This window comes from Microcaecilia unicolor, chromosome 3, assembly GCF_901765095.1.
Source record: "Microcaecilia unicolor chromosome 3, aMicUni1.1, whole genome shotgun sequence".
Classification (NCBI taxonomy): Eukaryota; Metazoa; Chordata; class Amphibia; order Gymnophiona; family Siphonopidae; genus Microcaecilia; species Microcaecilia unicolor.
Genome location: NC_044033.1, coordinates 389084433 through 389112144, shown reverse-complemented (window position 1 = coordinate 389112144; position 27712 = coordinate 389084433). Strand labels below are relative to the sequence as shown.

Here is a 27712-nt window from a genome sequence, read left to right as displayed (position 1 = left end):
CTCTTCTCCATTGCGAATATTGACCTTTTAATCCTACTCTGTTTCCTATCTTTAAGCCAGTTTTTAATCCACAGTAAGACACTACCTCCGATCCCATATCCCTCTAATTTCCTCTGTAGTCTTTCATGAGGGACCTTATCAAACGCCTTCTGAAAATCTAGATACACAATATCAACCGGCTCACCTTTGTCCACATGTTTGTTTACCCTTCAAAGAAATGCAGCAGATTGGTGAGGCAAGACTTCCCTTCGCTAAATCCATGTTGACTTTGTCCCATTAGTCCATGCTTTTGAATGTGCTCTGTAATTTTCTTCTTGATTAATAGTCTCTACCATTTTGCCCGGCACTGACGTCAGACTCACCGGTCTATAATTTCCCTGGTCTGCTCTGGAACCTTTTTAAAAAATCGGCGTTACATTGGCCACCCTCCAATCTTCCAGTACCACGCTGGATTTTAAGGATAAATTACAAATCACTAACAGTAGCTCTGCCAGCTCATTTTTTAGTTCTATCAGTACCCTAGGGTGAATACCATCTGGTCCAGGAGATTTGCTACTCTTCAGTTTGCAGAACTGCTCCATTACTTCTTCCAGATTTACAGATATTTCAATAAGTTTTTCCGACTCTTCAGCTTTGAATACCCTGTCCGGCACTGGTATCCCACTCAAATCTTCCTCGGTGAACACCGAAGCAAAGAACTCATTTAGTTTTTCTGCTATTTCTTTGTCTTCCTTGATCGCCTCTTTTGCACCCCAGTCATCCAGTGGGCCAACCGATTCTTTTGCCGGTTTCCTGCTTTTAACGTATATAAATTAAATTTTACTATCAGTTTTCGCCTCTATTGCTATCTTTCTTTCAAAATCCCTCTTTGCCTTTCTTATCAGCGTTTTGCATCTGACTTGACATTCCTTAAGCCGCTTCTTATTTTCCTCATTCGGTTCCTTCTTCCATTTTCTGAAGGATTCCTTTTTAGCTCCAATAGCCTCCTTTACCTCACTTTTTAACCACACTGGCTGTCGTTGGTTTTTCATCCTCCTTTTCTGATACGTGGAATATGTTCAGCCTGGGCCTCCAGGACGGTGTTTTTGAACAGCATCCACGTCTGTTGTAGGTTTCTTACCCTTTCAGTCGCTCCTCTAAGTTGTTTTTTTTTTTTTACCGTTCTTCTCATTTTATCATAGCTTCCTTTTTTAAAGTTAAACGCTAACATATTTGACTTCCTATGCTTAACTTTTTGAAAGCAAATTTCAAAGGCGATCATGTTATGATCACTGTTGTCAATCGGCCCCTGGACCGCTACCTCCCGTACCAGATCATGCGCTCCACAAATGACTAAGTCTAGAATTTTTCCTTCTCTCGTCAGCTCCTGTACCTGCTGTTCCATAAAGCTGTCCTTTATATCATCGAGGAAGTTTACCTCCCTAGCGTGCCCTGATGTTACATTAACCCAGTCTATATGGGGGTAATTAAAATCACTAATATATAATAAAGGAATTAGTAGAATATAAATCAACTAATGACACAACCAAATTCTACTAGAAATGTCCGTGTATTGAAGGTGTTTTAATCCATTTAATCATGAAAATGTGGAGAAAAAAAGACTTCAGAAACTATGGAGAAATCTCTTAAAGGAAAACCTTTTCAAATATTCAGAGAAACTCCTCTTCAATCACTAGTCTTCACAAAAAAAACTCCACTCTTCATTCATGAAATACTTGTACAAACACCTTTTACAATACACTAGGGTAGAGGCATTATTTCAACCACATATATCCGGTGAACAAACATTCATTTGTAACTTAGCTTGAATGGTAATGATGCCACTGGTCCACATTAATTTTCACAATCTTCAATGTCCATAAAGCCCAACAGGAGACCCTGTTTCGCCACCATCGGGCTGTTTCAAGGGCTAGACACTGCATCCAAATTTTCAAGCTTATCACATTCACCACACACTGAGCCTCTTCATGGCGTCTTTAAATCCAGGACGGCTTCCCCTCACTATATATAAGTCATTTCCTTCCTCATTACTTGCTGACGTCAACATACACAGACTCAATCTACCATGATCCATTCACAGAAACGCTTTCCACTCAATTGATATGTTTAACCCTTTAGGGATTACGGTTTGCAGACAGTATATCCATCTTTCTGTCTTAATATTCTCCTCACATCTCCTCTTCACTCAGTCACACGGACTTGTTCCAAAACTATGCATTGTAAGTCCACAAAATCATGCTATTTCAAAATGCAATGAGACACCAGAGGTTCATAAGTTTTTTTTTAGCCTGTACACAATGTCTATGCTCAATCAACCTCGTTTTCAACATCCGCGACGTTTGTCCCACGTAATATAAATTACAGGGACATTTCAAAAGATAAATCACATTCCTAGATTGACAATTTGTTAAAGATTTTAAATCATAAATCTTCCCCATATGCACATTCATAAATCCATCCGCATCTAGCATGTTGTGGCAAACTGTACAATGACCACATGCACTATGATGTCCCTTCATCCTATCACCACTTTTTTGACGATTCCACGTATCAGCAACGCATAATAAGTCACTCAAATTTCTCTGTCTTTGATAAGCAAACAAGATCCTTAGATCACGGAAGAAAGGATAAATCCTTAACATTGTAGTATGTTTCTTAATTATTTTAACAATCTTGTTCGTATGTATATTATATTTGGTTACAAATGTTACCACATCATCTTGCTCTGTGATATGTTCTTTGGGGTTTAACAACCACTCTCTATGATCTTTTTGCCTTAGATACTAAACTCTTAGGATATCCTCTTTCTTCCAATTTCTGTTGCAAATTAGAAGTCTGATGCAAATATAGTTCATTAGAAGAACAAATTTTACGATAACGCAAAAATTGCGCAAAAGGAATGTTAGTTTTACAATGACTCGGATGCATACTCTGAAAATGTAAAGCCGTGTTACAATCTGTTGGTTTCACAAATACAGATGTCTCTAATTTATTTTGAATTATCGTCAATTGCACATCCAAAAAAGAAATGGCAGAATAACTACTATGACATTCAGATCTAATGGTATCATGGCACCCATTCAAATAGGTCACAAATTCTTGTAATTCAATAAGGGTGCCATCCCACAAAATAAAAATATCATCTATGTACCTCCACCAACATTTTAAAAAATGGTTCCATCTTGATTTATACACCCACTGACATTCATAGGATTCCATAAATAAATTAGCAATCATAGGGGAATAGGCAGCCCCCATCGAAACTCCCATTTTTTGCATATAATATTTTTTGTTGAAAGTGAAATAATTCTCTGCTAACGTGATCTTGATCAGTTTCAGTAAAAAATCAGTTGGTACTACGTGAGGATGTTCCCTGCTATCCAAAATATGTTCCAAAATCAGGATGGCTTCATTCTGGGGGATAGAAGTATCGAGCGAGCAAACATCCAAAGTCACCATTAAAGTAGTACTATGTATCTCAGCTCTTTTTGTTTCAAGTAAACCTAGGAAATGAGAACTGTCTTGTATAAAAGATTCGATCTTAAACAGAAAAGGTTGCAAAATCCTATCTATATATTGAGCAGGCCGTTCTAATAATGAGCCCCTGGCAGCTACAATGGGACGTCCAGGGGGTCTCTGCATGTTCTTATGAATTTTTGGAAGAGTGTAGAAAATAGGAATCTTAAAACCTCGATAATCAAGAAAGGAATATTCCATCTGTAATAAGTCAAATGCTGTTCTAGTTGGATAAACAGTTCCTTAAAAGGTAGAGGACGAAAGATTTTTTTTATTTTTACTTATTTGGCTGTTTTTAATTTATTTGAAAGTGTACCATATGTAGATAAAAATATCACGAAATCAAAACCGAAATTTGCTAAAACAGCTTCAAAAATTATTGCAGCTGGTGGAAACAGCACTAATAAAGGCTGTATTTTTGCTCATTTTTCTACCCTGTTCTATACAATGCAATAATACATGGCCACATTTCAGTGAGGATATCCTGCTTACTGAAGGGTTCATCTTAACTGGTGGTGTAATCTGTCTTGGGAAGCCTGGTGTTTTGGAAGTAAAATTAAATTCTCCTTTCATTGGGGCACATGGAATCAAATCTTCACCTCATCTCTTTTGTACAAATGTTTCAGGGACAAGTGGTTTTCATAAGTCAAAATAATAAAAATATGTTCTTTCAGCAGATCTCTCATTTGTTTAAACGTAACTAAATGGGCTATTAGTCCCTAATGCAGTTCATTGGTTTTCTTATATTTTGTCCTTGTGGTGACTTATTCTGTGCCAAACTGGAAATACAGTGAGACAGAATGATAGAATCCCGTAGCATCCAAAACTTATTAATTAACATTATAATTGTTTGCATTTGGGTAATAACTGAGAAAATGCTGTTGAAACTGACTTGATGAAGAAAGAAATACATATCACAGAACTAGAAAATGTTGGCACATTTAGACTGATTCTTTTTTGTTAAACTGTGCAGCGCTGCGTAACCCTAGTAGCACTGTAGAAATGTTAAGTAGTAGTATTCTGGACTTCTGCGTAAAGGTAGCTCTGCCCTCATTATTTAATATCTTTCTTTTAAACAGTAGTAATAAACAATATTAAGTGCATTTTTATAATGTACCACTGCTTTACACAAAACAAAAGGAACAAGTTCCTACAAACCATCTTTCTCTTTTGATCTAGGCACGGGAGGGGGGGGGGGGGACTTTAAATGCTCCCAGGTTTTAACCCAATTCTTGTTTAATGTGAAACATAAGTGCCATAAGTAAATAAATAAATAAATAGAAACTCTGAATGTTGTGCACTTGATTCTCATAATATGATGTCTGCTTTAGTGGCCCTTTACTAGGAGAAAATAAATCTCTGCACGAATGTAACACATTCGTGTGGAGGAGTGGCCTAGTGGTTAGGGTGGTGGACTCTGGTCCTGGGGAACGAAGGAACTGAGTTTGATTCCCACTTCAGGCACAGCTCCTTGTGACTCTGGGCAAGTCACTTAACCCTCCATTGCCCCAGGTACAAATAAGTACCTGTATATGTAAGCCGCATTGAGCCTGCCATGAGTGGGAAAGTGCGGGGTACAAATGTAACTAAAATAAAATAAGTAAAATACTAGGGTGTCCCTATAACCAGCCCCTCCAAGTGACACACTTATTACGATTTATAACAAATTACTACTCTACCTATGAAAGTTATTCCGTTATACTTTGTGTACATCCGTATGCTTCACAGGCTGGAATGTTTGAAAATATAGGTAAGATTAAATAAAAATTCTACCAACAATAAAGAATGACAACGTGGATGCAGCAACTGATAGATTCGTTTGCTCTGTTTTGAGTGTTCGCAGAGCGATGGCGGCTGCGCGGGGAAGGGGAAACATAGAGTGGCTTCAACTTTTTTGACGTCTTGCCATCTGTTCTCAGTCAAACCTCCGTAGTTTTACTAAACAATTTTGAGCTGTTCATGTGTGCCATTTCCTTCCTGCTGCTGTCACACAGGTCCACCTCAGTCATTGTCTCTCCATGTAGCCAGTCGGTCACGTGTCACAGGAGCTCACATCAAGATATGTATTTTCAATTTTTGTAAGTTTTCCAACATGACCCTGTCACTGTAGTACAGTACTTTCCCCCAATAGCACCTTAGTTAGGTTTTTGGCTGTTTTTAAGTTTCCTTTATTTTTTTGTGCTCAGCCTGATGTAAGCCTTGATTGAGAGTCTTGCAGGCTTATTTTCGAAAGAGAAGGGCGCCCATCTTCCGACACAAATCGGGAGATGGGCGTCCTTTCAGAGTCGCCCAAATTGGCATACTCAAGCCAATTTTGGGCGCCCTCAACTGCTTTCCGTCACGGAGACGACCAAAGTTCCCGGGGGGGGGGGAACCCCACTGTACCCACATGTAGGTACCCCCTTCACCCCTGAGGGCTATGGTAGTGTTGTACAGTTGTGGGGAGTGGGTTTTGGGGGGGAGGGGTTGAGGGGCTCAGCACCCAAGGTAAGGGAGCTATGCACCTTGGAGCAATTTGTGAAGTCCACTGCAGTGCCCCCTAGGGTGCCCGGTTGGTGTCCTGGTATGTCAGGGGGGACCAGTGCACTACGAATGCTGGCTCCTCCCACCACCAAATGGCTTGGATTTGGTCATTTCTGAGATGGGCGTCCTCGGTTTCCATTATTGCTGAAAACCGGGGACGACCATCTCTAAGGTCGACCTAAATTTAGGCATCCCCGACCATATTATCAAAACGAAAGATGGACATATGGACGTCCATCTTGTTTCGATAATACGGGTTTCCCCTCCCCTTCGCCGGGATGTCCTTACAGATGGGCGCCCTTAGAGATAGTTGTCCCCGTTTGATTATGCCCCTCTTCGGCTCTCAGTCAGGAATTTTGTTCAAAACAATCACTTGATTTCACATCAGCTATTTTTTTCCAGATGATATGTCCCAGAAAAAGGCCTAGAATTAAGTATTGCACTTGGTGCAACAGGATCATATTCAATACAGATATCCATAACTGGTACATGCAGTGCCTGGGACCTGAAAGTGGACCAAGCAATGGGGCTGGATGAGATATATCCCAGAATATTGAGGGAACTCTGAGAAATCCTGGCAGGATTCCTTAAGGATTTATGTAATAGATCCTTGGAGATGGGAGAGGTTCTGCAGGATTGGAGATGAGTGGATGTGGTCCTTCTTCCTAAAAGTGGGGACAGGGAAGAAGTGGGAAACTATAGGCTGGTAAGCCTCACTTTGGTGGTTGGAAAACTAATGGAGGTGCTGCTGAATGGAAGGAAAGTGAACTTCCTAGAATCCAAATGGTTGCAAGATCCAAGGCAACATGGTTTTATGCCTAATGAATATGATTGATTTCTTTGACTGGGCGACCAGAGAACTGGTTAAAGGACATGTACTAGATGTAATCTACTTGGATTTCAGCATAACCTTGATACCTGTTCCTCACAGGGAGGCTCCTGAATAAAGTAAGTCATTCAAGGTTGTGAACTGGATTATAAACTGGTTGACTGACAGATAACAGAAGGTTGTGGTGAAAGAAGTTTGCTCAGATAAGGTTGTGTTGAAGAGCGGTAGCAGCAGGTAAGACCACCCTGGAACTGGATACACAGAAGAGCAAGACTGGAACTCTGGACTGGAGTAGTACTGAGGCAGAACAGGAACAACTTCACCTGTGCTTGACCACCGTTCCTTCGGAGTTGAGCTCTGGAGTGCGGGTGGCCGGCAGGAACTGAAGGTCCAGAGGACCCACCCTGGGTCCGGGGTACACGAGGGAGACTAGGCTAAATACTAGTCTCGGACTGAAAGCTGCATGCAGCCAGTAAGCCAGAAACACAAGACAGACCAAGGGGACAAGACGTACACAAAGGCTAGGCAGAGACAGGATTCAGGATATACACTCAGGATATACACACTAGCTAGGCAGAAGCAGGATTCAGGATATACACTCAGGATATACACACTAGCTAGGCAGAAGCAGGATTCAGGATATACACACTAGCTAGGCAGAGCAGGATTCAGGATATACACACTAGCTAGGCAGAAACAGGACTCAGGATACACAAGCAAGCTTAGCAGAAACAGGACTCAGGATACACAAGCAAGCTAGGCAGAGCAGACAGAAGAAGAACCAGAAACTAGCAGAGTCTTTGGGCAGGCAGCGGACAATAGAATAAACCAGGGATAACAGAGTCAGGGCTGAAGCTTCAGCAGCTCCAAACACAGACAGAGAGAAAATGGCTGAAGCTTCAGACTCCAAACGCAGAGCAAGGCAAAGGAAGGACTAGCATTCCACAGACACAAAACAGAAGGGCAAAAGCCCACACGGAAAAACTAGCAGTCCACAGACACAAAGCGGAAGGGCAGCGCCCACACGGAAGGACTGGGTGTCCACAGACACAAATAGCAGATGGGCAAGACCCCCAGAGAAAGGCTATGAGGCAGCGCAACAGTACACTCACTAGCCAGAAGGATGCTGAACAGCAGAGAGTGGTATAACCAGCAGAAGAAAAAAAAGATACTAATGCCCCTGTACATAGCCCACTTGGAGTATTTAAGTTTTTGGAGGCTGTATCTTGCTAAGGACATAGACTTGAAACGGTCCAAAGAAAAGCAACAAATATGGTATGGCATTTGACCCAAAAGACATACGAGAAGAAAAGAGAAGACCAGAATATGTATACCCTCGACAAGAACTCCAGTAATTGGGAAGTAAGGCTGATATTCCAGCTGATTGGTACAGCTACATAAATGTAGTGTATTTAGTTGATTGATAAGTGTTTATAAATTGTACATTTAGGTGTTTTATTTTCCAGTTAATTAGAGGTTTCATAAAGAAAACAAATCAGTGTTTATCTGTGTTTTGGCAACACAGGTACTATTGCTGAATACAGTTTCCAAAAGAATCATATATGTGTGTCACTCAGGAGTCATTAGCCCAGGAAAAGCGCAAAAACTGAACGAGAATATCAAACAAGCCAGGGGAGGGGAAGTGGCATAGTAGTTATCACACTGGCATGAGAACCAGGGAAGCTAGGCTTCAAATACTGCTTCTGACTCACCTTGTGATCCTGGGCAAGTCACTTTACCTCCCATTCCCTCAAGTACCTACTTAAGTTGTATGCTTCTTAGGGTAGTTATATATTGTACATCCAGTAGCACTCTAAAAATATGTATTATTTATAACTGGGTATCTGACTCCAGTGGCCTAATGGCTAAGGTACTGACATTACTTTATATTGCATTTCTGTACCACTAATACTGTAAAGTTCAAAGCGGTTACAAAACTAAAGAGTAACCAAGTCATACACTTTGGAATCACATCAAAACAAACTTCTTGAAAATGATTGTCTTCAAATTTCTGTTAAATAAAGAGAAATTAAACAAAATATTAAAACATGGCTGCAATTCTTTCCAAATTCGGGGAGCCTGATGAGCAAGCCTCGAATTGTGAGTTTGAGTCCCCCTGGAGTGGAGTCTGGGAGAGTTTTCTGTAAACAACATCACATCTTCTTCTTCTTTTTTTTTTGTAGTGGAGGAGTAACCAGATTGTTAGTGCAGCAGGCTAAGAGCCAGGGAAGCCAGAGTTCAAATACTACTGATGCTACTTAAAACCTTCATTGCCTCAAGTAGCAACCCACTGCCAACTGAAGATAGGAAAAAACTGATATCTTCCAGTTGGGCACCACAGCTTATTACCAGTGATGTCACTGGTAGAATTCAGTCTTTTTTCTACCTCCTCCTGTTGGTAGGAAGGGATAACAACCCATTTGTGCAGAATGGTTGAGCTGACGCTAAGAAAAGCTCTTTTGGCAGTGTCCGCCCCCTGTCTTCCCAGTAACAAAACCAGTCTGGTCATGGTGGATAACCATAGGCAACAAGGGAGCTAGTCTGCACACGAGCAATTAAGGTAAGAGCTTTATATCCAAATTAAGAAGGAATCTAGGGTGATAGCAGTTATAGAGAGCACAGTCTCTACCGGGTTCACATAAAATAGTAAACCCAGCCAACTTCGAGTCAGGGAGGTCTTCATTCTTGTGGACCCCATTAAACACGACAAAGCAAACAGAAGTGAGCACAAATATGTCCAACACAGCGAAGGTGACAAGAAAACAAAAAACTTAATGATGTCCAAAATGTCAAAAGTTTATTAAAGCATCCAAAAGACTCGACACGAGTCAGCCCCTGTGGCCAAAATATAACTTTGTAAATGTACATAAATAATATTGTACCTCATGCAATGTTAAATCTCTAGCTTAGGACAATCACATTCTTAATACAAATGAATAAACCAAATGAGTAACTTTTTTTCAATTTGGACATCATCTAGTTTTTTTGTTTTCTTTTCACCCATTGAACACCCTAGTAAGCAAAGGAACCAGCTGAGACATAAAGATTTTATAGAAGCCATTCAAGCCCGGAGCGTTACCCATCAGCAAGGATTTAATAGTATCGCAAACCTCTTGGGTAGAGATATCTGCCTCCAATTGCTTCCTATTCTCCACAGAGTTTAAATTTATTTTTCTCAAAAATCTTTCTATAGCCTCTGACGTTACCCCTGCTTCTTGACTGTATAATTCTCTATAAAACTGCATAAATCTCTGCTATACACCCCCTTTTTTATAGAGATACAGTGGTGGAAATAAGTATTTGATCCCTTGCTGATTTTGTAAGTTTGCCCACTGACAAAGACATGAGCAGCCCATAATTGAAGGGTAGGTTATTGGTAACAGTGAGAGATAGCACATCACAAATTAAATCCGGAAAATCACATTGTGGAAAGTATATGAATTTATTTGCATTCTGCAGAGGGAAATAAGTATTTAATCCCTCTGGCAAACAAGACCTAATACTTGGTGGCAAAACCCTTGTTGGCAAGCACAGCGGTCAGACGTCTTCTGTAGTTGATGATGAGGTTTGCACACATGTCAGGAGGAATTTTGGTCCACTCCTCTTTGCAGATCATCTCTAAATCATTAAGAGTTCTAGGCTGTCGCTTGGCAACTCGCAGCTTCAGCTCCCTCCATAAGTTTTCAATGGGATTAAGGTCTGGTGACTGGCTAGGCCACTCCATGACCCTAATGTGCTTCTTCCTGAGCCACTCCTTTGTTGCCTTGGCTGTATGTTTTGGGTCATTGTCGTGCTGGAAGACCCAGCCACGACCCATTTTTAAGGCCCTGGCGGAGGGAAGGAGGTTGTCACTCAGAATTGTACGGTACATGGCCCCATCCATTCTCCCATTGATGCGGTGAAGTAGTCCTGTGCCCTTAGCAGAGAAACACCCCCAAAACATAACATTTCCACCTCCATGCTTGACAGTGGGGACGGTGTTCTTTGGGTCATAGGCAGCATTTCTCTTCCTCCAAACACGGCGAGTTGAGTTCATGCCAAAGAGCTCAATTTTTGTCTCATCTGACCACAGCACCTTCTCCCAATCACTCTCGGCATCATCCAGGTGTTCACTGGCAAACTTCAGACGGGCCGTCACATGTGCCTTCCGGAGCAGGGGGACCTTGCGGGCACTGCAGGATTGCAATCCGTTATGTCGTAATGTGTTACCAATGGTTTTCGTGGTGACAGTGGTCCCAGCTGCCTTGAGATCATTGACAAGTTCCCCCCTTGTAGTTGTAGGCTGATTTCTAACCTTCCTCATGATCAAGGATACCCCACGAGGTGAGATTTTGCGTGGAGCCCCAGATCTTTGTCGATTGACAGTCATTTTGTACTTCTTCCATTTTCTTACTATGGCACCAACAGTTGTCTCCTTCTCGCCCAGCGTCTTACTGATGATTTTGTAGCCCATTCCAGCCTTGTGCAGGTGTATGATCTTGTCCCTGACATCCTTAGACAGCTCCTTGCTCTTGGCCATTTTGTAGAGGTTAGAGTCTGACTGATTCACTGAGTCTGTGGACAGGTGTCTTTCATACAGGTGACCATTGCCGACAGCTGTCTGTCATGCAGGTAACGAGTTGATTTGGAGCATCTACCTGGTCTGTAGGGGCCAGATCTCTTACTGGTTGGTGGGGGATCAAATACTTATTTCCCTCTGCAGAATGCAAATAAATTCATATACTTTCCACAATGTGATTTTCCGGATTTAATTTGTGATGTGCTATCTCTCACTGTTACCAATAACCTACCCTTCAATTATGGGCTGCTCATGTCTTTGTCAGTGGGCAAACTTACAAAATCAGCAAGGGATCAAATACTTATTTCCACCACTGTATACCCCATTATCTCCTTTAATGTGAAGAATAGCCTATTCAGGGCCCGATGCTAAAAGCAAACCGGGCTTGCAGTGTTTCATTTAGACTGGTTTTAGCCAGTTTAATTAAAACATTGCTGTGCGGGTAATGCACAGAGGCTGTTGGCCACTGCTTTACTGTGCATGGAAGCAGAAACCAAAAGTCTTATGCTATTGAGCTTGTATTAAAATGAGCTCATTAGGAATTCCGTGCTATGCGCAGAACAACGGCACTTAGGTTTTAGCCATTAGGGCAGGGAGTTTCTAAGTAGTTCAGGAGCTGTCGTTAGGGCAGGGTGACTTTTACAGCCACCCTTGCTTCCTCCCTGACCCCCCTTCCAAACCTTTAAAAACTCCCTGTTGGTCCAGTGGACTTCCCCCAGCAAAAATCCATTGAGGTTCAGTAGACCCCCCCCCCTCTCTTGAGCATCCCCTCGTATTAAAAAAACAAAACGGTGACCATGGTGGTCTACTGACCCCAACCCCTCCACATACCTTTGTAAGTTGGAGGGCAGGAGCAACAGCTTCAAAAATTATTGCAGCTGGTGGAAACAGCACTAATAAAGGCTGTATTTTTGCTCATTTTTCTACCCTGTTCTATACAATGCAATAATACATGGCCACATTTCAGTGAGGATATCCTGCTTACTGAAGGGTTCATCTTAACTGGTGGTGTAATCTGTCTTGGGAAGCCTGGTGTTTTGGAAGTAAAATTAAATTCTCCTTTCATTGGGGCACATGGAATCAAATCTTCACCTCATCTCTTTTGTACAAATGTTTCAGGGACAAGTGGTTTTCATAAGTCAAAATAATAAAAATATGTTCTTTCAGCAGATCTCTCATTTGTTTAAACGTAACTAAATGGGCTATTAGTCCCTAATGCAGTTCATTGGTTTTCTTATATTTTGTCCTTGTGATGACTTATTCTGTGCCAAACTGGAAATACAGTGAGACAGAATGATAGAATCCCGTAGCATCCAAAACTTATTAATTAACATTATAATTGTTTGCATTTGGGTAATAACTGAGAAAATGCTGTTGAAACTGACTTGATGAAGAAAGAAATACATATCACAGAACTAGAAAATGTTGGCACATTTAGACTGATTCTTTTTTGTTAAACTGTGCAGCGCTGCGTAACCCTAGTAGCACTGTAGAAATGTTAAGTAGTAGTATTCTGGACTTCTGCGTAAAGGTAGCTCTGCCCTCATTATTTAATATCTTTCTTTTAAACAGTAGTAATAAACAATATTAAGTGCATTTTTATAATGTACCACTGCTTTACACAAAACAAAAGGAACAAGTTCCTACAAACCATCTTTCTCTTTTGATCTAGGCACGGGAGGGGGGGGGGGGGGACTTTAAATGCTCCCAGGTTTTAACCCAATTCTTGTTTAATGTGAAACATAAGTGCCATAAGTAAATAAATAAATAAATAGAAACTCTGAATGTTGAGCACTTGATTCTCATAATATGATGTCTGCTTTAGTGGCCCTTTACTAGGAGAAAATAAATCTCTGCACGAATGTAACACATTCGTGTGGAGGAGTGGCCTAGTGGTTAGGGTGGTGGACTCTGGTCCTGGGGAACGAAGGAACTGAGTTTGATTCCCACTTCAGGCACAGCTCCTTGTGACTCTGGGCAAGTCACTTAACCCTCCATTGCCCCAGGTACAAATAAGTACCTGTATATGTAAGCCGCATTGAGCCTGCCATGAGTGGGAAAGTGCGGGGTACAAATGTAACTAAAATAAAATAAGTAAAATACTAGGGTGTCCCTATAACCAGCCCCTCCAAGTGACACACTTATTACGATTTATAACAAATTACTACTCTACCTATGAAAGTTATTCCGTTATACTTTGTGTACATCCGTATGCTTCACAGGCTGGAATGTTTGAAAATATAGGTAAGATTAAATAAAAATTCTACCAACAATAAAGAATGACAACGTGGATGCAGCAACTGATAGATTCGTTTGCTCTGTTTTGAGTGTTCGCAGAGCGATGGCGGCTGCGCGGGGAAGGGGAAACATAGAGTGGCTTCAACTTTTTTGACGTCTTGCCATCTGTTCTCAGTCAAACCTCCGTAGTTTTACTAAACAATTTTGAGCTGTTCATGTGTGCCATTTCCTTCCTGCTGCTGTCACACAGGTCCACCTCAGTCATTGTCTCTCCATGTAGCCAGTCGGTCACGTGTCACAGGACCCCAACCCCTCCACATACCTTTGTAAGTTGGAGGGCAGGAGCAACTCCCTCTGTCTTTTTGCCCACCCTTGTCAAAATAGCAGTGCTCAGCCCCTGCCTGGGGCATTTTGGCAAGGACAGGCCCAGGGACATGATGGAGTAGGCGTTGCTGCTGCTCCAACACTGCTTTTTTGGCTGCAGGGGGAATCTTGAGGAGGTGGTCCGTTGGACCACCATGGATATTTTTTAGTTGCGGGAGAGGGCTCCAATTATCTCTGGACATACATACAAGAACTGTGCCTACCACACAGCTCTTGTGGGCATTCACCAGGAATGCTCGGACCCCTTTGACGACCAATTCTCAAAACTAACAGTGTGCGTATAATTTGCATTCTGTTAGTGTACAGCACTGGAGTTTTGTGCATCAGGCCCTCAGTCTGTTGTTACTTGTCACCTAGTCATCTATCTGGCTTATTTCCAAATTCATAATACATTTGTTGAGCCATCTGAAGTTTGTGTGCTATTTCATCTACCTGAAGACAATTAAGGTCTAATCTCAGCTGTTGCAGCCTGAAGTATGTCACGGTCTGTCTCGGTTGGTCACTTGAATATCGGACACAGACCCAAGAAGTGAGCCCTTATGCCGATCCCAGGGCAGAGAACCAGGCCTGGAGGCGAGGAGTCAGTCCTTGAACAGGCAGTCGGATAGGTCCAAGGCTTCACCTCTGGTTACTGCCGTTCCCCAGAGGTTGAGCCCCTAGGTTCAGGTGGCTGGCAGAACTTCAATGGAAATTGGACTGGAAGAGACTACCCAGGAAGTACCTGTCTTGTCATTGAGGAAACAATGGAGATCCTGGTCAACCAGTAGATGGTAGGCCACAGTCCAGGCAGGGTTCGATTCAGGCAGAGGTCAAGGCAGGCAACAATCCAAGAGAAAAGTCAAGTTCAGGCAGAGGACAGGCAGCAATCCAGGAGGCAAAGTCAGGTTCATGCAGAGGTCAAGTCAGGATAAGTCAACAAGAAGAAACGCACCAGCACAACCCAACAAGGTTGTAGCTGAGGCAAAGAAGCAGTGAAAGATTCCTGGTTTTAAAGGTGAAGGCGTCTGACGTCAGAGGAGCACGTGCCCACAGGTACGCACCCAGACTGTAGGCACGCCGGATAGACGCACCCAGATTGTAGACACGCTGGAATGTAGGCACACAGTCTGTAGATGCACTGAAATGTAGGTGACCAGACTGTAGACGCACTGGAATGTAGGCGCTGTAAGGAGGTTGGAGGGTCTAAGCAGCTCAGGAGGAGGTATGGGGCCAGACTACATTCCCTACAAGGCCCTGAGAGAAGGGATCGGGGTGGTAGGTCCCAAAACCCGGTATGGTCCCCACGTGGAAGGGAGGGGGAAAAGGACTGGAGAGAGCAGCTGCTATGGCAAGCGAGGGCCAGAAGGGGGAGCAGGGATGACAAAGCTCAATACCCGGGTTAGAAATCAGTACAAGATTCCTTCCACCTGGGAGGGGGAGGAGGTCCCCAACCAACAGCCTAGCAGAGAGGCAGAGTTAATGGAGTGTTTGGAGGAAGGAGAGGGAGAGACCAACACACCAGGTTTGGAGGAGCCAGTTGACATGGACTGTAATTGTACTTTGGGGCAGAGTTGCAGGGACTGAAGGCAGTGGGTGGTCACAGGAGTCAATTAGCTGTGTTGTGGGCGGTGTACTGCCATTCTGCAACCACCCAAGCGGAAAGACTTTTAAAACTGAAACCCAGGCTGTTGAACTGGGGGAGAACTTGGATTTAAAGGGAAGTTTTTTTCTTGTTGCTTTATTTTGGAAACGGAATGGGACTTTAACCCCTTGAACTGAGATTTTGTGGAGGAGGGGGAATAAACTGTTTGGAACTAAAAGCTGTGTTGTCTGGAAGGACTTTGTTTGTGGACTGCTAAAGGGAGACTACCACTCCTGAAGGTTTGCTACCGGGATTACAGTTATTACAGCGCTCAGGAGGGAAGGAATCTACGTATGTAGCGTCTGGGTCAGGAACATCGTGGGCACATACATCTGGCTCTGCGTGTTACAATCCAGGTGTGTGACAAAGTAAATCTTCTTAGTTCCACTTTATATTGAGCCTCATTGATAGAAATTTACTTATAAAGCTCCTGTTGCTTAGCTAGTCTTTCCTTCTTTTTTTATTATCCCCCTCCCCCCCCCCCCGACACACGGACTAGAAACTGGTTGACAGACAGATGCCAGAGGGTGGTGGTCAATGGGATTCACTCAGAGGAAGGAAAGGTGAGTAGCAGAGTGCCTCAGGGATCGGTACTGGAGCCGATTTTGTTCAAGATATTTGTGAGTTCAATTGCCAACGGGTTTAAAAGGTAAGGTTTGCCTATTTGCGGATGATACCAAGATTTGTAACAGAGTGAACACCCCAGAGAGAGTGGAAAACACAAAAAGGGATCTACAAAATTTAGAAGAATGGTCTAATGTTTGACAATTAAAATTGAATGGAAAGAACTGCTAAGTGATACTTTTGGGGAGTAGAAATCCAAGGGAGCCATATGTCCTAGGAGATGAGAGGCTGATATGCACAGACAGAGGGACCATGGGGTGATGGTGTCTGAGGATCTTAAAGCGACAAAACAGTGTGACTAGGCGGTGGCTGTAGCCAGAAGGATGCTAGGCTGTATAGAGAGAGGAGTAACCAGCAGAAGAAAGGAAGTGTTTTGATGCGCCTATACGAGTCACTGGTGAAGAAGCCCCATGGAATATTGTGTTCAGTTTTGGAGGCCATATCTTGCTAAGAATGTAAAAAGACTAGAAACTGTCCAGAGGAAGGCGACAAAAAAGATATGGAGCTTGCGCCAAAAGACGTATGAGAAGGGAGTGGAAGACACAAGTATAGCCTAGAGGAAAGAAGGGATAGGGGAGATATAATACAGACATTTAAATACTTGAAAGGTATTAATAGAGAAACAAATCTTTTCCAGAGAAAGGGAAATGGTAAAACTAGAGGAATTGAGGTGAGGGTGGTCGATGCCTGGAGTGCCCTCCCGAGGGGAGGTGGTAGAGACAAAAATGGTGACAGAATTTAAAACACGTGGGATGAACACAGAGGATCTCTATTTAGAAAATGGATAATATGAATAAAAAATAAAACCTTAAATGGCTGCAGGTGTGTGGATGTGTGAGTGATGCTTGGACGGCGACTCTGGCCATGAAGAACTAAGGTTGGTGCCGGGCAGACGTTATAGGTCTGTGTTCTGTATATGGCAATTCACTTTAGGATGGGCTGGAAAGGGCTTCAATGGCAACTTCAGTAGCTGGAACCGAGGAGAGTGCTGGGCAGACCTTTACAGTTTGGGTCCCTGAAATGATAAGACAGACTGGAATGGGCTTTGACGGCAACTGCAGTAGTTGGAACGTAAGAACAGAGCCGGGTAGACTTCTATAGTTTATGTCCCAGAAACACCAAAGAAAGACAATGTTCAAGTATACAATATTAGTAATGAGCTGAAAAAATGCTTAACTAAGCATTTTTTCAGCTCATTACTAGTATTTTACTTACCAAATTGCTGAAAATTGGATCTAGTACTTTCTGCAAGTATACAATATAACATTCATTGTTGATTTAATCATGAATTCATGATGAGTGGGCAGTTCAGGTCTTTATCTGCCTTCATGTATTATGTTACTATACTATCCAGTACCTCCCCGATATCATTTAGTTCCAAATAATTGATAAGCTCACCTCTTATGGCACTAACCACCTGATTGTCCCTCAATAGACACTCATTTAAATGCCACACACCGCTCCCGCTCTTTGACGGACCTAATTAAAAAGTGACCCTTATAGGAGCATGGTTAGTCCATGTCTGGTTGTAAATATCTGCATTTATGATTCTCTGGCTCCAATATAGATCTCCCAGGAAAAGATCAATGCGAGAATAGCTATTACGTTGTGGAGTTGTAGGAGCAATCCTTAGTAGAGGGGAAATGTCTCTTCCATAAGTCTCCCATAAACAAAACTGGGGCTGAATTCTCACAATGGATGGGAAAATAAACCCTATGTCGGGGCCCTATATACATTTTTCACTATAGCAAGTTAAGTACATAATTTTCTTTACACAATAAATATTTGGCACCTGTCGGCTATTGATTGAAGAAATTGTGCTGTGATGATAAACCCCGGACATAGTAAAAGACCTTTTGAGTCTGATTGTCCTTTGTACACATATGAGCACATCTAATAATTTCATCTTCTCTTTGACAAGTGTTAAATTGTGATATCTTTGTTCTTGGAATGGGAACAAGTACTGTTTGCTCTTCCGTAAATCTGCCAGCAGATACTCCATTACAGGTATTGAATGTTTAAGTGAGTACTTTGCACTATCAGCTCCTTTTGGATATCTGTCCCAACTCGAGTCAAGCATTAAATTGAAATCCTCCTCCCATGATCAAGTGACCCTCAACTTTACTCTCCAGAAATGTACTCAGATCTGTCCAAAATCTGGATGACTGGTCACAAGCAGCTTAAATGTTTACGATTGATCATTTCTCCTCCCCAAGCTCTCCTTTGTGCAACAAAATCTGTCCCTTAGAGTACTGCTCAACTGCATGCACCTTCAATGGAAAATCTTTCCCTAGAATATCAATGTTATACTTCTACACTGCTGTTTCCCCAAAACTAGGGTTCAACGCGGTGTACAATTAAGAAGTAATATTGCAAAGCATACATAAATAGCAGTAAGAATTTCACACATTTAACATGGCCAGTCAAGGGGTAATTAGTCCCCATTCAAAAAGATAGCATTTTAGCATCTTGCGGAAGTTCACATAGTTCTGCTGTACTTGAATAGCTGATGGGAGAGAATTCCATTCAGGAATAGCAATAATAGAAAAGATGATATCTATTATTCTCAAAAAATGTATTTTGCCAAAAGAGGGAGGACAAAGAATGATCATCCCACTGCCTAGAGGAGTGTCCAGATAAGTTCTTAGAAACAATGTTTATAATTTGTGTTTATAATTTTTAGTTGTTTTTTTTTAACTTGTGTATATTTTTATTTTTTTGTAAGCCATGTAGAATTGTTGATACAGCGGGATACTAATAGATTTACAGCACTAGGTTCATAAGTTAAGCTCATAGATCTACACAAATGAATGGTAGGCCTAAATTAATAAGCATAATTTTATTCTCCTAAATTAAGAGGCATTTTCAGCTGCAAACAAGTAGGGCACAAATTTGGGAGCCTAACTTAGGAACTTAGGGATCGATATTCAGCCTACAGTGGTAACCAGTTAGCAGGCCACCTTTGCCTGCGGGCTGAACTAACCAATCTCAAATATTCAATGTCCAGGGCATGCAAGGCTCCTGGCACTGAACATCCAAGTATGACCGTTGACCCAGAAGTTTCCCAGGCATCGACCAATATTCAGACTGGTGCCCTATTAACTCACCGCATAAAATTAAGACAGCTTTTCTAAGTTTATGCTGTCCTAACTTTATGCAGTTACTTAGTTAGCAGACTGAAAATCACTACTAACCGGCTAAGATTCTGCTTTGCCCTAACTGTGCCCCAGACCACCCACAAACTAGCCGGTTTTAACATAGGAGGTTAGAACGGATATTCAGTGACACTGTTCAATTAAGTACCACTGAATATCCCCGGATAGCCTCACACGAGCGATTTAAATGGCCAGGAACCTCTCCTAGCCATTTAAATTGCTTTGAATATTGACTTCTTAGCTTTTTTGGAATGTCAGGCTCTTTCTGCTCGATAGTCAACACTATTTAAACAGCTAGGAATGGCTCCTGGCTGGTTAAATAGCACTTAACCGTCTGTGTACACATATTCAGCTGGGAATAGCCCGCTATCTCCTTCTGTATATTTGTGGTCAGCGCATACAGCTAACCAGCTATATCGCACGATATAGCCAGCTAGCCGCAAATATTCAAACGCTGGCCAGCTATGTTTTGTGGCCAAATCAAGCCACATAAATAGCAAGCCTTTTTTTGGCCGTTATGAACTTAGCTGACCGGTGCTGAATATTTAATATCTGGGCTCACTGTCGACCGCGGGAGTTAGCTGGGCTGCCTCCTGTGGTCTGAATATCAACCCCTTTATGTTTAATGTTTGATTCATAGCAAATTTTCAGTACATTCAGAGGGTCAAGGTTTGGCTTTTTTTGTTTCTTTTTTTAAACTGACCCACTCGTGTGCATTCATACTGGAAAAAATAAAATTAAAAAATTAATGGAGAGCCTCCACCACTTTAGCTTCCACACATTTGAGTCTGTTTTCCCAGCATCATCTATTACCTTGCCACATATGATACCTCAAATGGATCTTCCAAGGGACAGAAAGTAAGTATGTGATGGCAATGAACAAGGTCCATACTTGAGAAGTTGCTATTTATAGCTCTGGTTTTCCCTTCATCTTACTGCAGTTCAACGTATACATGCTTTCTAGTGGCTGCTAGGGTCAAAGTCTCTTACAAGGCTGTCTTCTTTCTGAGGCCACCCATGTATGTTTTCAAGATTAGTGCAAGCTCTCCAAGGCCGAGAGCATCATCTTATGTAATGTTCACACTGGATCAAGGAAATGGTTGTTTAGTACTGACACAAGTTTATAATGTATATCTAAAAAGATGTAACCAACAAGAGGGTTGTGTGTCTTTGTCTTTCTCTGTATATAACAGTGTTAGGACAGTGGAGAGAAGCTCATGTGCAAATTTATTTCAGGTTAACTCGCTAGGCATCATCTTGTTTATTTCTTGAGCAGCATTACCTAGCAATATCTGCTGCATATGTAATCATAGAATAATTTTCAACTGAATACTTTTTCATCTATAAACCAAATATAAAAGATATATGTTGCATTACTGTTAGATGGAGATTATCAATTGCCAACTAGTGTAATTTTGTAGCAGTAAGGTATCTTTTTTTTTTTCCTGTCCGCCATTCTCCAGCTGCTGAACCAGAATCGACAGGCTGTTCTCAACCAGTTTAGTGGAAGTGGTCCTGGTGGCCTCACTATGAGACCTGGCATGCAACAGCCAATTTCACCTCAGGTAATGACCAGAACAACATGTTAATTCTTATCAGTCCTTACAGATCTTAGCCCTGCTGTGATCTGAAATGTTAGTTATTAGAGAATGTTATTGCATGTCTTCTGATGTAAAATTGCAATTGTAGTTTTTGTGTGGTTGAGGGTATATTTAACTTGATGGAGTTCTTTTCTTGGTTTTAGTTATCAATAGAAATCAAACAAAATAAAACATGGAAAAGAAAATAAGATGATACCTTTTTTATTGGACATAATACATTTCTTGATTAGCTTTCAAAGGTTGCCCTTCTTCCTCAGATCGGAAATAAGCAAATGTGGTAGCAGTATATATGAAAGAAACATCAAAGCATTACTTTGACAGTCTGACAGAGTGGGAGGGTGGGGGTATGCATGGGGACATCAAAGCATTTCATTGATATTCTAACAGAATGGGTGTTGGTAGGTGAGAGGAGGGTAATAAACAGAGAAATACAGCTTTATGTTTTATAATGTTAGAAAACCCAGATCCTTCTTAAGTCCTGTTTGTTGGGTGTCAAAATATTCAATCATTCTTATTTCAAAGGTCTTACGTTCCTGTATTGTTTTAAAATTACCTTTCAGTATTCTTACTGTGAAATCACTGGTGCAGTGTTCTGGTCTTGTGAAGTGTTGGCCCACAGGGGTGGGGGCCTGACTTGCACCAGCTATTTTCATGTGATGTCTGTGCAGATTGAATCTTGTCTTAAGCATCTGGCCTGTTTCTCCAGTATAGCATCCTTCATTACATTTTTTACACTGAATGATATATACCACATTGGAAGATGAGCATGTAAAATAGTCCTTTATGTTGAATATTTTTCCTTTGTGAATGACTGTGGGGTCTTGTGAAATGTTTTGGCATAGTTTGCAGCTGGCTGTGTTACACAGAAACGTGCCCTTTTCTTTTTTCGTCTGTGTTGGAAGTTTACTTCTGATCAGCTTGTGTTTTAAATTTGGTGGCTGTCGGAAGGCCAGCACTGGTGGGGATGGGAATATCTCTTTCAGTAATTCATCTTCCTGAAGTAGTGGCTGTAGGTCTCTTATGATTTTCCTCAGTTTCTCCAGCTCTGGGTTGTATGTCACTACAAGGGGAATTCTGTCTGTGGCTTTTTTTCTTTGTACTGTAGCAGATTTTCCATGGGTGTTTTGAGGGAGGAGGCAATATTCTTGGAGATTATTTTGGGGTTGTAGCCTTTCTGTTTGAAGGATTCAGTCAGGGTTTCAAGGTGTCTGTCTCTGTCCTCTGGGTCCGAGCAGATACGGTGTTATCTTGTGGCTTGGCTGTAAATAATGGATCTTTTTGTATGTGAAGGGTGGAAGCTGGAGTTGTGGAGGTAGCTGCATCTGTCTGTGGGTTTCTTGTATATAGATGTTTGTGTACAGCCATCACTGATTGAGACTGTGGTGTCCAAAAAATTGACTTTTTCTGGGGAGTAGTCAATTTTGAATCTGATTGTAGGATGGTATGTATTGAAGGAATAGTAAAATTGTTTCAGAGTTTCTTCCCGCTCCGTCCAAATCATAAAAATGTCATCGATGTACCGGTAGTATTTTAGAGGTTTGGTCTGGTATGTATTCAGAAATGTCTCTTCCAGCTCAGCCATAAAAAGGTTGTCATATTGGGGTGCTGTCCTGGTGCCCATTGCAGTGCCCATTATTTGTAGATAGATATCATTGTTAAAGTGGAAGTAGTTGTGAGTTAAAATATTGAATATTAAAATATTAATATTAAAAGAATACTGAATGGTAATTTTAAAACAACACAGGAACTTAAGACCTTTGAAATAAGAATGATTGAATATTTTGACACCCAACAAACAGGACTTAATAAGGATCTGGGTTTTCTAACTCATTATAAAACATAAAGCTGTATTTCTCTGTTTATTACCCTCCTCTCACCTACCAACACCCATTCAATGAAATGCTTTGTCCCCATGCATACCCCCACCCTCCCACTCTGTCAGACTGTCAAAGTAATGCTTTGATGTTTCTCTCATATATACTATCTGCTACAACATTTGCTTATTTCCGATCTGAGGAAGAAGGGCAACCTTCGAAAGCTAATCAAGAAATGTATTAAGTTATGTCCAATAAAAAAGGTATCATCTTATTTTCTTTTCCATGTTTTATTTTGTTTGATTTCTATTGATAACCTTTAAGAGTGGACTAACACGGCTACCACACCTGTCTACTTGGTTTTAGTTTAAACTGTCATGTCTTTTCAGAAAAAGTAGTATAGCAAGTGTTAAACTATAAACTTTATCCTCACCTGTTTCATACTTTTTTTACCTAAGCCAAGATACTGCAGTATTAATTATCTTAATTGATGCTTTTTCTCTCCATGCTTTCCATATCCTAATACCCACTTGAAGAATAGGAAGATTTATGGACTGTGCAGAATTAGCTTTCATATAGAAAAACATTTCTGGCAGATGGCCCTAATACTGAAACTTGGCCAGTGTCTTTAGGGCAGATAGAGTGATGTCCTTTGATTGGTCCCAAACACCTTATGAAGTTACTGGCTTATTTATATAAATCTGAGTGATATGATAGAAAGGCTTTAGGGATTAGCTTGGATGTAGCTTTGTACACTGTTATATGGGAATCCTAGGCTTAGGAATAATTTTGCACCTCTTCTTAAGATGATGGAAATTTAGGGATGCTGTTTTTGGAGGAAGCAGAGAAAGCTCTTGATAATATGTGGAGGAGTGGCCTAATGGTTATTGTAGCAAGCTGTGGACCTGGAGAACTGGGTTTGGTTCCCGCTGCTGCCTAACGGTCAGCAGTGGGTTGAGATCCTAGGGAACCAGGTTCAATTTCCACTTCTGCAAGTCACTTAGCCCTCCATTGCCCTAGGTACAATGTATAACTTAGATTGTGAGCCCATCAGGGACAGTGCATACTACCTGCATAGTTGCCTCAGGGATCAGTTGTGGTATATCAAGTGCTATAAATAAATAAATGTTTGGTGAATTGCTAATATTGCTGTGTAGCAACATTTCCTCCTTTGCCTGCCAAGTTAGCAGTCAACATTTTCTCTGCAAGCTAGATGGATCTGAAATGGCAGCGTAATGAACTGTTGCTAGATTTCCTATTATTTTTATCTGTACGCCTTGATGGTTTGAAAAAGAAAAGGGATGCAGCCAACATTGCTGTCTTCACAAGTCATCAACTCTTAATAGGCCAGGAGATATGGAAAGAGGCACCACTGAGCTCAGCCCTCTGGGCTAGACCTAGTGCTTAATCCAGGTGAATGCTCCCCCCACCCTTCCTGGCTAGACTATTGCTGGATTCAGCAGGCTAGGTTTTTAGGGAGACACTGTTGGCAAAGCATGCTTCCATCAGGGGTGAAGGTGGGGAGTATCAGAAGAAGGAAATGCTGTGGTAGATAGAGATTCTTATACTCCAGCTTTAAGAACTGAGATATTATCCCAGCTGGCTACTGAGGAATCTGTTGACCCTTCTTCTTTGCCTTCAGTATTGGTGATCATTTTGACTTTAAAGGTTTTTGGGAATACCTGGTTGTATTAGAACACTCTCTTGGCAGTCCAGATTCAAAGTCTGATAAAGAAGATTGAGGGGTCCTATAGTGTGGTCTGTGATCCCCAGGAAGAGGGTGTCAGTCTTGGCAGAAAAGTTAATATCTCACAAATTAGGGAAGAAAATAGAGACTCTTGAACTCTCCGTATAGAAGAAATTTGAGATTTTTTTATTGGTAATTTTTAAATGTAACATACACAAATAAAATCAAGGAAATTAAAATATTGTACAAATAAAGAAAAGAAACAAAATCCCCAATAAAGCATCATTATCTAAGTTTCTACTTTAAACTCTGCATTAATGGAGAAGCAAACACCAGGAACAAAAATAGAAATACCTTACTAAGAGAAAATAAATTCCATTTCTAGCTGTCTATATGCTGGATCTGATGGTAAATTACTGAAATTTAAGATTTTTACATTTTCTATGGGTTCTTGCAGTTCCACCTACAGAAATGTTTAAAAGATATTTAACAATGGTATGGAGTTTGCGCCAGAAGATGTATGAGACGAGACTGGAAGACCTGAATATGTATACCGTAGAGTAAAGAAGGGACAGGGGCGATATACAGATGTTTAAATACTTAAAAGGTATTAATATAGAAACAAATCTTTCGTAGAGAAGGGGAAACGGTAAAACTAGAGGACATGAATTGAATTGCAGGGTGGTTGACTTAGGAGTAATGTCAGGAAATTCTTTTTTCACCGAGATGGTGGTTGAAACCTGGAATGCCTTCCTGAGGGAGGTGGTAGAGACAAAAACGGTGACAGAATTCAGAATGGCATGAGATAAACACAGATGATCTCTAATTAGAAAATGAATGATATAATAAAAACCCTAAACTTAAATGTGTGGATGTCGAGTGATGCTTAGATGGCGACTCTGATGAACTAGGGCTACTGCTGGGCAGACTTGTACGGTCTTTGTCCCGTATGTGGCTGTCACAAAATGCCTAGCCACCTACCTGGGGCTAACCCTGTGGCCACTTTAGAAGGTCTATCCCCAGCATAGTTCAGATCCGCCTGCACCTGGGCATATGCTCTACACTAGCACCATCTTCCCACCAACTGGGACCCAACCGCCTCTGGGCAAGTTTTCCACTCCCAGGGTATTCCCCAGTGATTTCTAGGTTACTGAGGTCACACTCCCAGTGGTCCCACAGTTCTTTGAAAGCACTCAGAGACCCCAAAACCACCAGGATTCTTAGTCCAGACAGAGTCAATAAAGTAAAGAAGGTTTATTGTCATTAAAAATTAGAACAGTAAAACAGAAAAGATGCAATCAGCAAACAATAACAGGTAACTGAATATGGATCAATTATAAAACTATCTAAACATTTGTTCACTATCTGAATAGTGCCTGGAGAGTACAGGGAATACACCTGCTCACAGGATATAAAATATAACTGCTCATAGTGAAGAGATCTTTCTCTCTTCCCTCCCAGTCTGGAGAAAATTCCAGCATTTCCAGACTGAATTTGAGCTGCTGAGCCAATCAGAGCCCAGAACAACATTTCTTAAACTAGCTGGCCACATCACTGCAAGTTACTACTTCTCTGTGTGCTAACTAAAGAAGGAACGGTCATTTCTCTGTAACAGCTTTAAACATAAACATGCACCACTTCTGGCCAGACTAGAGAAATACACTTCAAGAAATAATACAGTTTAAAAGCTACTGTTTTGTCACACCTCCCTCCTTAAGAGAGAACCCTGGACTGCGGCCTGTACGGACCACTGATTGGGTCTCGACAATTCCTGTGTCAGGGCGATTCTGCCTCTTTATTTTCTGGAGAGTCCATCAGCATTACGATGTTCACTGCCCTTCCAGTGCTTATAACAGGAGCTTTTACCACACTCTACATGCTAATGGTTTTAATCCTGTATGTTTCAAGCTTTTACCACACTCAGCACATGTGAATGGCTTTACTCCTGTGTGGATTCTCTGGTGCTTTGTTAGCTGTGATTTATGGATACAGCTTTTTCTGCATCCGGTGCATGTAAATGGTTTCATCTCTGAAGGGATTCTATGTTGACAATTTTCATTTTTGATGGATGCTGCTCTCAAAGACAGACATAGTCTGGTGTCTTGATAGTTTTCTCTTCTGACAAAATAATTTTTCAGATTTAGAAGAGATTGACTCTATACTAGTATGAGGTTTTCTATGTTCTGTGAATAATTTCTGGCAACTGAACACTTTCTCACACTTAGAATATGTAAAATGTGTCTCTCTTATAAATTTTTCTGTTGTCCTTGTACTTCTCCTTTTTGACTGAAAACTTTTCCACAGCCTGTACATTAGATTGTCTGTCTTCAGTGTCAGATCACTCTAGTAATGTCTCTGCTAGAAGGTCAGGTATGGGCCTTACAATCATACCAGGTTTTTTGCTTAGTCTGGACTGCTGCAAGTTATCTCTGACAAAGCCCACAAGGTCTTCTAATTCCTGCCGCTTTTTGACTACTTGTTAAATGACAGGGGTGTCAGAGGAGTCAAGTTTCCCTCCCAATGTTCTGTTATTAGGTCAAGGGGCCCTCCGGCCATAAAGCAACTCAAGTGGGGAGAACCCAGTGGACTCCTGAGGTACTTCTCTGTATGCAAACATTAGGTAGGGTAAGTACTTTTCCCAGTTCCGGTCTCCCGACTCCACAAAAGTCTTTAACATACGCTTTAATGTCCCATTAGTTTTGGGGTGATATGGGGTGGTTTGTACAGATTTCACTCCACAGTGTGTCCACAGATTTTTGATCAGCTCGGACTTAAAACTGTGTCCCTTGATCTGAGAGTATCTCTTGTGGATATCATACCCGGGAAAATATTTCTAGCAGGGCAGTGGCAATTTGCTCTGCTTCTATGGAGGCTAAGGCTACCGCTTCAGGATATCTGGTAGCAAAGTCCACCATTGTCAATATATATTTTTTCCCAGTCCGGCTAGGGACAGCTAGAGGCCCCACTATATCCACAGCTGTTCTCTCAAATGGCTAACTGGTAATGGGTAAAGCTTTCAGGGGGGCTCGGGGGTGATCTTGGGTCTTACCCACTCTTTGGTATGCATCACAGATTTGACAGTTGGCTATACCTCGAGATACTGCTGGCCAATTGAAGTTGTGTTAATCTAGTGCATGTCGGGTCACCTGATGTCCTGCCTAT

The 27712-nt window shown here is 41.5% G+C and overlaps 1 protein-coding gene across 5 annotated transcripts in view; it reads left to right on the top strand.

Moving 5' to 3' along the window:
* NCOA1 (nuclear receptor coactivator 1) overlaps positions 1-27712 on the top strand; it is a 660387-nt gene that overhangs the window by 516422 nt on the left and 116253 nt on the right. For all 5 annotated transcript variants that reach the window (XM_030198687.1, XM_030198689.1, XM_030198688.1 and 2 more), the window contains one exon: positions 20912-21013. In XM_030198687.1, the coding sequence (XP_030054547.1) occupies positions 20912-21013 (102 nt within the window). The remainder of the gene's footprint in view (positions 1-20911; positions 21014-27712) is intronic.